We start from the raw sequence: 13,419 nt of genomic DNA, 5'->3' as shown, positions 1-13,419 counted from the left end.
TAGCAGCAGCAGAGGCAGCATCAGTAGTAGTAGCAGTAGCAGAGGCAGCATCAGTAGTAGTAGCAGCGGTAGTAGTAGTAGCAGAGGCAGCATCAGTAGTAGTAGCAGCGGTAGCATCAGTAGTAGTAGCAGAGGCAGCATCAGTAGTAGTAGCAGAGGCAGCATCAGTAGCAGTAGCAGTAGTAGCATCAGTAGTAGTAGTAGCAGCAGTAGCAGAGGCAGCATCAGTAGTAGTAGTAGTAGTAGCAGCAGAGGTAACATCAGTAGTAGTAGTTGCAGCGGTAGTAGTAGTAGCAATAGCATCAGTAGTAGTGGTAGCAGCGGTAGCAGCAGTGGTATCAGCAGTAGTAGCAGCAGCAGTAGCATCAGTAGTAGTAGCAGCAGCAGCAGTAGCATCAGTAGTAGTAGCAGTAGCATGGTCAGCAGTAGTAGCAGTAGTATGACTAGTAGTAGTGGCAGTAGTATTACCAGTAGTAGTGGCAGCAGCATCAGTAGTAGTAGCAGCATCACCAGTAGTAGAAGCATGGTCAGCAGTAGTAGGGCTAGTAGTAGTGGCAGTAGTAGCATGGTTAGTAGTAGTGGCAGTAGTAGTGGCAGCAGCAGTGGTTGTAGTAGCATGGTTAGTAGTAGTGGCAGTAGTATTACCAGTAGTAGTAGCAGCAGCAGCAGCGGCATGGTTAGTAGCAGCGGCAGTAGTATTACCAGTAGTAGTGGCAGCAGCAGTAGTAGTAGTGGCATGGTTAGTAGTAGTGGCAGTAGTAGCATGGTTAGTAGTATTACCAGTAGTAGTGGCAGCAGCAGTGGTTGTAGTAGCATGGTTAGTAGTAGTGGCAGTAGTATTACCAGTAGTAGTAGCAGCAGCAGCGGCATGGTTAGTAGCAGCGGCAGTAGTATTACCAGTAGTAGTGGCAGCAGCAGTAGTAGTGGCATGGTTAGTAGTAGTGGCAGTAGTATTACCAGTAGTAGTGGCAGCAGCAGTAGTAGTGGCAGTAGTAGCATGGTTAGTAGTAGCATGGTTAGTAGTATTACCAGTAGTAGTGGCAGCAGCAGCAGTAGTAGCATCAGTAGTAGAGGCAGCATCAGTAGTAGTAGAGGCAGCATCAGTAGTAGTAGAGGCAGCATCAGTAGTAGCAGCATCAGTAGTAGCAGTGGCATGGTTAGTAGTAGTGGCATGGTTAGTAGTAGTGGCAGTGGCAGTAGTAGTGGAAGCAGCAGTGGTTGTAGTAGCATGGTTAGTAGTAGTGGCAGTAGTATTACCAGTAGTAGTAGCAGCAGCAGCGGCATGGTTAGTAGCAGCGGCAGTAGTATTACCAGTAGTAGTGGCAGCAGCAGTAGTAGTAGTGGCATGGTTAGTAGTAGTGGCAGTAGTATTACCAGTAGTAGTGGCAGCAGCAGTAGTAGTAGTGGCATGGTTAGTAGTAGTGCCAGTAGTATTACCAGTAGTAGTGGCAGTAGTAGTGGCAGTAGTAGCATGGTTAGTAGTATTACCAGTAGTAGTGGCAGCAGCAGCAGTAGTAGCATCAGTAGTAGAGGTAGCATCAGTAGTAGAGGCAGCATCAGTAGTAGTAGAGGCAGCATCAGTAGTAGTAGCATCAGTAGTAGTAGTGGCATGGTTAGTAGTAGTGGCAGTAGTAGCATGGTTAGTAGTAGTGGCAGTAGTATTACCAGTAGTAGTGGAAGCAGCAGTGGTTGTAGTAGCATGGTTAGTAGTAGTGGCAGTAGTATTACCAGTAGTAGTAGCAGCAGCAGCGGCATGGTTAGTAGCAGCGGCAGTAGTATTACCAGTAGTAGTGGCAGCAGCAGTAGTAGTAGTGGCATGGTTAGTAGTAGTGGCAGTAGTATTACCAGTAGTAGTGGCAGCAGCAGTAGTAGTAGCGGCATGGTTAGTAGTAGTGGCAGCAGCAGTAGTAGTGGCAGTAGTAGCATGGTTAGTAGTATTACCAGTAGTAGTGGCAGCAGTAGTAGCATCAGTAGTAGAGGTAGCATCAGTAGTAGAGGCAGCATCAGTAGTAGTAGAGGCAGCATCAGTAGTAGTAGTAGCAGCAGCGGTAGCAGTAGAGGCAGCGTCAGTAGTAGTAGCAGCGGCAGCATCAGTAGTAGCAGCAGCAGCAGCATCAGTAGTAGCAGCAGCATCAGTAGTAGCAGCAGCATCAGTAGTAGCAGCAGCAGAGGCAGCATCAGTAGTAGTAGCAGCGGTAGTAGTAGTAGTAGTAGCAGAGGTAGCATCAGTAGTAGCAGCAGCAGTAGTAGCAGAGGAAGCATCAGTAGTAGTAGCATCAGTAGTAGTAGTAGTAGCAGCAGCAGCAGCATCAGTAGTAGTAGTAGAGGTAGCATCAGTAGTAGTAGCAGCGGTAGTAGTAGTAGTAGTAGCAATTGCATCAGTAGTAGCGGTAGCAGCGGTAGCAGCAGTGGTATCAGCAGTAGTAGCAGAGGCAGCATCAGTAGTAGTAGCAGTAGCAGAGGCAGCATCAATAGTAGTAGCAGTAGCAGAGGCAGCATCAATAGTAGTAGCAGTAGCAGAGGCAGCATCAATAGTAGTAGCAGTGGTAGCATCAGTAGTAGTAGGGGCAGAGGTAGCATCAGTAGTAGTAGTAGTAGGTAGTAGTAGTAATAGCAGCAGAGGCAGCATCAGTAGTAGTATTAGCAGAGGCAGCATCAGTAGTAGTAGCAGTAGTAGCAGAGGCAGCATCAGTAGCAGTAGCAGTAGCAGCATCACTAGTAGTAGTAGCAGCAGCAGCGGTGGTAGTAGTAGTAGTAGCAGCAGTAGTAGTAGTAGCAGCAGCATCAGTAGTAGTAGCAATAGCATCAGTAGTAGTAGCAATAGCATCAGTAGTAGTAGCAATAGCATCAGTAGTAGTGGTAGTAGTAGCAGCAGTAGCATCAGTAGTAGTAGCAGCATCACCAGCAGTAGAAGCATGGTCAGCAGTAGCGGCAGTAGTAGTAGTAGTAGTAGTAGTAGTAGCATGGCTAGTAGTAGTGGCAGCAGCAGTTGTAGTAGCATGGTTAGTAGAAGTGGCAGTAGTAGTAGTAGTGGCATGGTTAGTAGCAGCGGCAGTAGTATTACCAGTAGTAGTGGCAGCAGCAGTAGTAGTAGTGGCATGGTTAGTAGTAGTGGCAGTAGTATTACCAGTAGCAGTAGTAGTGGCAGTAGTAGCATGGATAGTAGTAGTGGCAGTAGTATTACCAGTAGTAGTGGAAGCAGCAGTGGTAGTAGTAGCATGGTTAGTAGTAGTGGCAGTAGTATTACCAGTAGTAGTGGCAGCCAGTAGTCTGTGTCTCCCTCTGTGTGTGTGAAATCCATTTGAGGCTCATGGGTTTGGTGTTGATGTAGCAGTCTGTCTGTATGTGTGTGTCGGTTTCTATTTGAGGCCAATGATGAGGATGGTGTTTAAGGAGCTGATGTGAGACAAGACTCACCCGTCTCTGCTCGGAGAAGACTCACCCGTAACCCGTCTGCTCGGAGAAGACTCACCCTAACCCGTCTGCTCGGAGAAGACTCACCCTAACCCGTCTGCTCTGAGAAGACTCACCCTAACCCGTCTGCTCTGAGAAGACTCACCCTAACCCGTCTGCTCTGAGAAGACTCACCCTAACCCGTCTGCTCTGAGAAGACTCACCCTAACCCGTCTGCTCTGAGAAGACTCACCCTAACCCGTCTGCTCTGAGAAGACTCACCCTAACCCGTCTGCTCTGAGAAGACTCACCCTAACCCGTCTGCTCTGAGAAGACTCACCCTAACCCGTCTGCTCTGAGAAGACTAACCCTAACCCGTCCGCTCGGGGACAGACGGGGACCAGAGAGTTTCCATTAGCTGATAATAGCCGGCTTTTGGAACGTCCAAAAAATTTAAAAGCCGATAAATAAAATTAGCACTGGCCAATTTTTGCCTATTCAGTGATTGAAATACCAGTTGAGTAGCACGAAAGCTGCTGCTACAGGCATGCTGGGTAATCAGCGGAGGAGACACGGGCTGTGGATGAGGACGACAGAGACTTCTGGCAGACAGTAGGAGAGCTGCTGCTACAGGCATGCTGGGTAATCAGCGGAGGAGACATGGGCTGTGGATGAGGACGACAGAGACTTCTGGCAGACAGTAGGAGAGCTGCTGCTACAGGCATGCTGGGTAATCAGCGGAGGAGACATGGGCTGTGGATGAGGACGACAGAGACTTCTGGCAGACAGTAGGAGAGCTGCTGCTACAGGCATGCTGGGTAATCAGCGGAGGAGACATGGGCTGTGGATGAGGACGACAGAGACTTCTGGCAGACAGTAGGAGAGCTGCTGCTACAGGTCAAACAGCTTGTTGGTTGCTGCTGGAGTGAAACATGCTTTTATAAGCCCAATCATTGCGAAAAAAATTATGAACGCAATCGCAAGTTAAAAACAGTTGATGGCCACAATTAAAAATATCCACTAATTGAATGGGGCGGCAGGAGCGGCAGGTAGCCTAGTGCTTAGAGCGTTGGACTAGTAACTGGAAGGTTGCAAGACAGAATCCCAGAGCTGACAAGGTAAAAATATGTCGTTCTGCTCCTGAACAAGGCACTGTTCCTAGGCCGTCATTGAAAATAAGAATTTGTTCTTAACTGACTTGCCTAGTTAAATAAAAAGGTAAAATAAAATATTTAAAAAAATGTCAACTAGTATTTGAAACATGCTTCCCATTCACCATTGAAGTGTATAGGCAACTGGGCAGGCTTCAGCGCATCACACCAGTTTCAATGAGCTGGAGGCGGTATGCATTCTGAAAACATGTATAGTTGTTTGAAACCTGAACGTTTTACTATACATTATGGAGGCATGTCTTACCTTGAGCCAAAACTAGTCTAGCCAAAATCCAACCAAACATGCATGCAATAATTTTTTATAGACTTCCACATGCCTTTGAAACCAGTAGTCCATTTCTCTCAGGTTCTATTGGTTTTCAAATCCACCTTCTTTCATTGTCCAGTAGCCACGATCCTCGTCATATTAGCGTCCCATGCAGGTTCTAGCCTCCCATGCTAGCTGTAGCCTCCCATGCTAGCTGTAGCCTCCCATGCTAGCTGTAGCCTCCCATGCTAGCTGTAGCCTCCCATGCTAGCTGTAGCCTCTTTACATCTCCCCGCTTTCTACACTTCTAACAGATATTACCATCTGTCACATGAAACCGCTTGTATGTGCGGTACGCTTTTGACAATGTTCTCCTGCTAATTGCATTATAAAAACGTACATTTGCGCGAAGCCTTCTGCATCTGCACTAAACGTAATATGACATAATACAGAACATCAATAGACAAGAACAGCACTACATACATATTTTTTTAAAAGGCACACGTGGCCTACATATCAATGCATACAGACAAACTATCTAGGTCAAATAGGGGAGAGGCGTTGTGTCCCACGAGGTGTTTTTTGAAACCAGGTTTGCTGTTCATTTGAGCAATATGAGATGGAAGGAAGTTCAAGGCAATAAGGGCTCTATATAATACTGCACGTTTTCTTGAATTTGGGGACTGTGAAAAGACCCCTGGTGGCATAAGTGTGGGTGTAAGTTGACTATGCAAACAATTTGATTAATGCTTTTATATTAACACATTAATGTTTCTATAAAAATAAGACGTGATGCAGTCAGTCTCTCCTCAACTCTTAGCCAAGAGAGACTGGCATGCATATTTACGTCAGCCGTTGGATTACAATGAAGAGCAAAACGTGCCACTCTGTTCTGGGCCAGCTGCAGCTTAACTAGGTCTTTCCTTGGGACCACACAACTGGACAATAATCTAGGGATGCACAATATATCGGAATCAGACGATATTAGCTAAAAATGCCAACATCGTTACCAATATCTAGTTTAACACCGATGTGCATACCTCTATAACGTAGGTAGATGAGGTACATACCTCTATAACGTAGGTAGATGAGGTCCATACCTATATAACGTAGGTACATGACGTAATGACGACGCGTAAAATTTAGCGCTACACGTGCAACACTGGATTCCTAACCTAGCCCACAATGTCTGCTGTGTGGATCAAGCAGTCAACAAGTCGAGCAGTCATTTGAAAAAGTAAGAACATTTAAGCGAGACAACTCAAAAAGACAAAATCCATTAAAGCCAAGATAATGGAATTCATTGCCCTTGACAATCAACCGTTCTCTGTCGTGTGTGATGTTGTCTTTCGCCGACTGGTCGAGAACCGGTACACACTACCAACCGCGCTATTTTTCAGATGTTGCCCTACCGGAGTTACACAGTAATAGCGTCACTGCTATTAGCTTCACGACTGACATTTGGACCAGTGATGTCAGCCCCATGAGCATGCACACTTCGACAGCACAGTGGGTCGTCGAGGATTCACGTACTGAGGAAAGTCGTATTGCATGCTCAAGAATGTGCTGGTTGTCATACCCCTGCTGCCATTTCAATGGCGTTTGAGAACATGTTTGAAACGTGAACACACTCCTAGCTCCATTCGAACAACTGACTGGAGAAATAAGCTCATCAACTGCGTCTGCAGCAGACGTGATATGTCATGGCATTGAAACACCTGCTCAACAAAACTGCCCACAGGCTGTGAACAAGCGATCCGGTGGAATTCTCCCTTTACTGTGTCGCCACCACGCTCGATGATAGGTACAAGGACCGCAACTTGGACGCAGACCAGAAACAGAGTTTACGTGAAATGTTACAGCCACAGCTGGACAAGATGGAAACGGACACAGTGACAGTGCGCCCCGAGGAAGAGGCGCCACGGACAGACAGAGCTGAAACTTCACTGCTTGACATGTATGATGAAATCCTGGTTGAGAATGAAACGACTGAACAACGAAACAGCACAGCAAGTAAGTGAAAGAAATAGGTTTTGATGATGTTTTACTGGGACATACGTAAATACCAACAAAATAACTTTTTGGTCAGTGTGGTGTGTAACCTTTATTTAACTAGGCAAGTCAGTTAAGATTATTTACAATGACGGCCTACCCTGGAAGACGCTGGCCCAATTGTGCGCCGTCCTATGGGACTCCCAATCACGGCCGGATGTGATACAGCCTGGATTCGAACCAGGGACTGTAGTGACACCTCCTGCACTGAGATGCAGTGCCTTAGAATGCTGTGTCCATGTGTGTGTGTTAACTATTTAACTGTACTAGAATGCTTAAAACGCCGCTAAAATGTTAAATATCGGTTACCATTTCTTTTGGCAAGGAAAATATTGGATATCGGTATCAGCCAAAAAACGTAATAATCGGAGCATCGCTAATCCCTACTGTTGACCAATCACAGGCGAAGAGGCGTAGACTTCAGCTACAAACTTCGGCTTGCCTCGAGAAAAAAAAACGTGTGCACGAACAGCCGAAAAAAGCCCTTGTCGAGGACCAAAACATTGTCATAATATATGCACCAACTGTTTCCAACAGGAAGCATGCAGATGCCTTAAAACTACTTCCTCTTCCTGCCCAGTCAGTGAAGCCCCTCAGGACAGTTGTTAAAGATAGAGAGTGAGTCACAGTTCGGAGAGGTTTGTTATGGTTTTGACTGTCAGTCAGTCAGTCTCTCTCTCTCTCTCTCTCTCTGTGTGTGTGTGACAGGCCGTACTCCACGCAGGGCAGTGAAACAAAACACCAAAACTTCTCCCATCACATCTCTTCACCTGGGAGGGTCCTGTTCATTAGGGCATGCAACAGAAATCAATTATTTAAAACATTTTGCAACCAATAAGAGCTTTTAGGTTGTCCTTTCCTGTTTGAGTTCATTTTTTTCTGTTTGGTGTCTTAAACACCAGACAGATTCACACCCTCCCCAGGATCATTCACACACAGCTTTGTGGAAAAAGGACGGTGTATTTGTATTGGCTCATTTCCTTGTCAAACGCATCAGCTTTACAATCAGAAGCAGTTGGTTAACCAATCTGATGATTAGATTCGACAGCAACCGTTACCCCCAAGTGCCTCCATGCCCCTCAACTCAGAAGTGACTCGTAAACACAAAAGTCACATCAGGACCATGAGCTTCTATACATGGTCAGATATGTAGCTGTGTTTTAGAGGCACACACACACGCAAGTACCAGAACGGTGTACCTAATAAATTGGCAAGTGAGACATACATTTAAAACACGACAGAGAGCATGTGGTTTACTCAGCTGGGATACAAGTCCGTATAGGTCACAGGTTCAAACGAGAGAGAAATCAGCTCAACCCAGTGACAGACAGAAGACCTGGGAACAGAAGACCTGGGAACAGAAGACCTGGGAACAGAAGACCTGGGAACAGAAGACCTGGGAACAGAAGACCTGGGAACAGAAGACCTGGGAACAGAAGACCTGGGAACAGAAGACCTGGGAACAGAAGACCTGGGAACAGAAGACCTGGGAACAGAAGACCTGGGAACAGAAGACCTGGGAACAGAAGACCTGGGAACAGAAGACCTGGGAACAGAAGACCTGGGAACAGAAGACCTGGGAACAGAAGACCTGGGAACAGAAGACCTGGGAACAGAAGACCTGGGAACAGAAGACCTGGGAACAGAAGACCTGGGAACAGAAGACCTGGGAACAGAAGACCTGGGAACAGAAGACCGAAAAAAAAAGTGTGAGCGATATCATGAAAGAGATGCATCGGCCACAGGGATAAAGACTGCACACGTCCTCTTGGCTAAACATGTTTGCCTCGTAAGCTTCAATTAGGTTTGTGAAAATCAAGTTGTCTATTTAGAGAAGGGGAAAGCCGACATCACTACTCCACTCTGCGACAGCTGTAGCTCACTGCTCGATCAGGACCAGATAAATACTCTGGACCAGGGCTCCTCAACCCGGTTCCTGAAGAACTACTCTCCTGTAGGTTTAAACCAGGGCTCTCCAACCCTGTTCCTGGAGAGCTACCCTCCTGTAGGTTTAAACCAGGACTCTCCAACCCTGTTCCTGGAGAGCTACCCTCCTGTAGGTTTAAACCAGGGCTCTCCAACCCTGTTCCTGGAGAGCTACCCTCCTGTAGGTTTAAACCAGGGCTCTCCAACCCTGTTCCTGGAGAGCTACCCTCCTGTAGGTTTAAACCAGGGCTCTCCAACCCTGTTCCTGGAGAGCTACCCTCCTGTAGGTTTAAACCAGGGCTCTCCAACCCTGTTCCTGGAGAGCTACCCTCCTGTAGGTTTACACCAGGGCTCTCCAACCCTGTTCCTGGAGAGCTACCCTCCTGTAGGTTTAAACCAGGGCTCCTCAACCCTGTTCCTGGAGAGCTACCCTCCTGTAGGTTAACCCTAATATAGCACACCTGATTAATAAGCTGAACCAGGTTAGTTACACCTGGGGTTGGCACGAAAACCTACAGGTGTGGAGAGTCCTGCCCTGAACAAATATGATAAAGATAAATAAAAAAAATGGCTGCCAAAATATGAAGTGGAGTACTGAGAGTATGGCTGTGTTGGGATGAGCAAGGATTGGGTGCATGTGACCTGGACCTTCATTTGGCTTGATCTGAGATACCCTGGACTAAAATATGATGAAGACATGAATAAAAATGGCTGCCAAAAATATGAAGTGGAATACTGAGAGTTTGGCTGTGTCTTATTGGATTGGAATTTTCTTTTGGGGGAGGGGGGGGGGGGGGCATTTGAGCTAGGCTAAACCTGAAACGGCATCAGCTGCTTTGGCTTGCTCTCTACAGTGGACCTGGCTGGTTACTACTGCTTTGGCTTGCTCTCTACAGTGGACCTGACTGGTTACTACTGCTTTGGCTTGCTCTCTACAGTGGACCTGGCTGGTTACTACTGCTTTGGCTTGCTCTCTACAGTGGACCTGACTGGTTACTACTGCTTTGGCTTGCTCTCTACAGTGGACCTGGCTGGTTACTACTGCTTTGGCTTGCTCTCTACAGTGGACCTGGCTGGTTACTACTGCTTTGGCTTGCTCTCTACAGTGGACCTGGCTGGTTACTACTGCTTTGGCTTGCTCTCTACAGTGGACCTGACTGGTTACTACTGCTTTGGCTTGCTCTCTACAGTGGACCTGGCTGGTTACTACTGCTTTGGCTTGCTCTCTACAGTGGACCTGGCTGGTTACTACTGCTTTGGCTTGCTCTCTACAGTGGACCTGGCTGGTTACTACTGCTTTGGCTTGCTCTCTACAGTGGACCTGGCTGGTTACTACTGCTTTGGCTTGCTCTCTACAGTGGACCTGGCTGGTTACTACTGCTTTGGCTTGCTCTCTACAGTGGACCTGGCTGGTTACTACTGCTTTGGCTTGCTCTCTACAGTGGACCTGGCTGGTTACTACTGGAGGAGGTTTGGCAAACCAATAGTCTTGTCATATCAGTGATTAAACTGTCATGTCAATCGCTAATCAATATGTTGACAGTACTGTGCTGCGAAGCTGCTAGTCATGTAGAGAGATACTACCTCACAACAAGACAGTGGAAAGAATCAATATGAGCCAAAACCAGTGACTTCGGAAACACAAGACAAAACTTGGGCTCGTGCTGCTTTTACCTAGTAATGCATATTGTAGCCAATGCATATTGTTATGGGCTACGGAATAGATATGGTTTATGACAAAATTTTCCACAAGGCAAATGCGTGGTAGTAACTGACTGTCAAGGAGCCATCACTCATTTCTGTTTGGCTCCGATCTCAACTAGGGCTTATAGGTCAATGACGCTCTCGTTTTCACTTTTAGGCCTGCTTCTGTATTGAGGGCGATGTGTTCCTAAACAAGAGCGGAAAACATGATCTTGTTGATAACAAGGGAGTACCAACACCAGGGCCAGGCTCATTTCGTTTTGCAAATGAACCCGTTCACCTTCAAAACAAACGGAAGCAAAACAGAGCAAACGAAACGGGGAGGAATTTACCCGAATTTATCCAATGTTTAAATGTTTTTGCGTTTGGAGTAAACGGTTTGTTGCAAAAAAAAGTTTTGCAACACAACAGGAGTAATGAACACACCGGATTCTGCCATTTAACGTTCTGACTGAGCCAAGTTGCATATATTGTTGGCCTGCAGTATATTTTACATTGGGCATTTTGGGAACACATACATACATACATACATACATACATACATACATACATACATACATATAAGCTAAGTCAGTAGATACTCCATCACCTCACCAATTAACAACCACGTTTGAGATGTGTTCATAGTCAATAAGTTGATAAAGAAATGTAGTTTACCTTTCGCAACGCTTGCACGAAGAGGCCTCGCCATTTGTGACTGTTCTCGTCACTTGAAAAGTCGTATATTTGTTGCGGCTGCATGGCTCCTTACGTTGCCGTGATCCGGTGTGGTCTGTCAGCATCGGCCCCCGGTTAGTCCTGGTGGCTTGGTCAGTCCAGGCACGGTGGAAAAAGTCAGCTTCAACTAGCTAAGCTAATAGAATACTAGCTAGCTAAAAATCATACACCTAGCCGAGTAAGGTAATGCTAACTATTTACAAAGAAGCAAAAAAAAAAATGTATATATTACCGTTAACTAACGTTACTGGTAAGTTAGTACATTTAAAAAAGTGAAAAACCTATACGCTAACATTTAGTTAGCTACAACGTGATAGTCAGATATGACTAAAGTGTTACTGTAGTTAGCTAACTGGCCAGCAACTCAAAACGTTAAAAAGGTCTCATTTACTAGCTAGAATGCTAATTAGCTAACGGTAGCTAGCTCAGGTGCTCCTTGGACGGAGTTAACTAGCTAATAAAACAAGTTCGTCAGCTAGCTAACTGGCTAGCTCTATGCTATCTGAGATAGCTAGCTACCAAAAATAAAACATATAGCTAGCCAGCTAGCTACCTATTTCAGTTAGATGTCATGACTAAACGTATATGCCTATTATAACTTAGGTTTTGCTAGCTATTATCCGGTAGCTAGAGACTGAGAACACATCTGTATGTAAAGGCTGCCTCTGTCATGGCCTTGGTGGTGCACAACACACTTCATTCAATTCCAAAACAAGAGAGACACTTCTAGTTAGTTCATAACCCGTCATCTTTACCGCGTTGCTTATTCTCGCAGTCACAGAAAAAATCCCACTAGAATAGTCCGGTTAAATGTTTTAGCCAGTGTCCAGAAGACACAAAGAAAGGCTTGTTTTTGATGTGTTGTTGGAGATGTTCGTCCCCAACTCAAGCTCCGTGCGTATCTGCTGAATCTCGGCCCTTCACTTGGCATCCTGCGTACACACAGCTAGTGCGTTTGCGTAAACCCAGGGAGGGATCGCCTCTTTTGTCCAGTGAAAGTGTGGGACCACAAGTTTGCACCTCATTTTATGGGTTTCGAACAAAATAAAAAAGGGTATCTAGGTTATTAAAGTAAAATTACAGTTTGAATAGCTTATTACAAAAAAAATCAAAGACTGTCTCAGATTTTTGCATTCCTAAATCACTCCGCAACTAAATCTCCATTTGTTCCACATCATTGGGAACATATTCAAATGTTTTCTTCTTCGATGGGGTTTAACAGCGGTTAATGGTGCATTACCGCCACCAGTTGGACGGGGTATAGAATAAAAATAAATAAAAATACATTGCGGGAAAGGGGTAAATCGACATCATTCAAAATTAAACACATCAACTAACAAAACCCATCCCACTGCTTCAATCACTGTCCACTCCAAAATACATCAGTGCACAGGCTCAGGGGCCTGTGATGGTGGAACATTCACTGACAGGATTTCTTGCACGGCCTCGGCTGTGAAATCACGAAGACCCCCAAAAACGTTCAGCTGTGTTCATAATGATTGCATGTATCTTACCCCTCGATCACACCGACAATGTTTTTGCGTTTAGGTACACCAGAAGTACATTCATGCAGCATTGCGTTGCAGAGTGTTCTATGTGGTGCGCTGAGTTGGGTAGGTTACTTTCTAAATGTAATCTGTTACTAGTTACATGTCCAAAATTGTAATGAGTAATGTAACTTTTGGATTAACCTAAACTCAGTAACATAATCTGATTACATTCCTTTACTTTTAGGTTACTTTCACCTTAAAAGAGGCATTAGAAGAATACAAACATGTCCAATTGAATGACATTCAATTGCAGAATAAATCAATGTTAAAGTTTTCATAGCTGGTCATATATGGATGTTAATTTGTACTTTATGGGTTGGTTATGTAGGCTTCTTCTAACCCATCACTTTCTACTACATATAATAGTACAGTTAAATTATAACTTTACATTAAAAACTTAAGTATATCAGAATTCCAGTCAGTCCAATAAATGTTATACCCCTTGATCTTCAAGAATTGGAAATATGGAAGTAAAGATTAGCCACATTGTTCTACCTGAGCATAATTCCTAAACTCAAATCAAATCACATTTTATTGGTCACATACACATGGTTAGCAGATGTTAATGCGAGTGTAGCGAAATGCTTCTAGTAATATCTAACAAGTGATCTAACAAATTCACTACCTTATACACACACAATGTAAGGGGATGGAATAA

At 45.3% G+C, this 13,419-nt stretch overlaps 1 protein-coding gene across 2 annotated transcripts in view; it reads right to left on the bottom strand.

Moving 5' to 3' along the window:
• LOC106611443 (son of sevenless homolog 2) overlaps window positions 1-12,409 on the bottom strand; it is a 106,551-nt gene extending 94,142 nt beyond the window's left edge. For both annotated transcript variants that reach the window (XM_045723731.2, XM_045723733.2), the window contains exon 1: window positions 11,152-12,409. In XM_045723731.2, coding sequence (XP_045579687.1) covers window positions 11,152-11,235 — 84 coding nt within the window. In that variant the 5' untranslated portion in view covers window positions 11,236-12,409. The remainder of the gene's footprint in view (window positions 1-11,151) is intronic.
• Window positions 12,410-13,419: the final 1,010 nt, after the last annotated feature.

Source organism: Salmo salar, chromosome 09 (assembly GCF_965601325.2).
Source record: "Salmo salar chromosome 09, fSalSal1, whole genome shotgun sequence".
NCBI lineage: Eukaryota > Metazoa > Chordata > Actinopteri > Salmoniformes > Salmonidae > Salmo > Salmo salar.
This window is presented reverse-complemented; position numbering and strand designations above follow the sequence as displayed.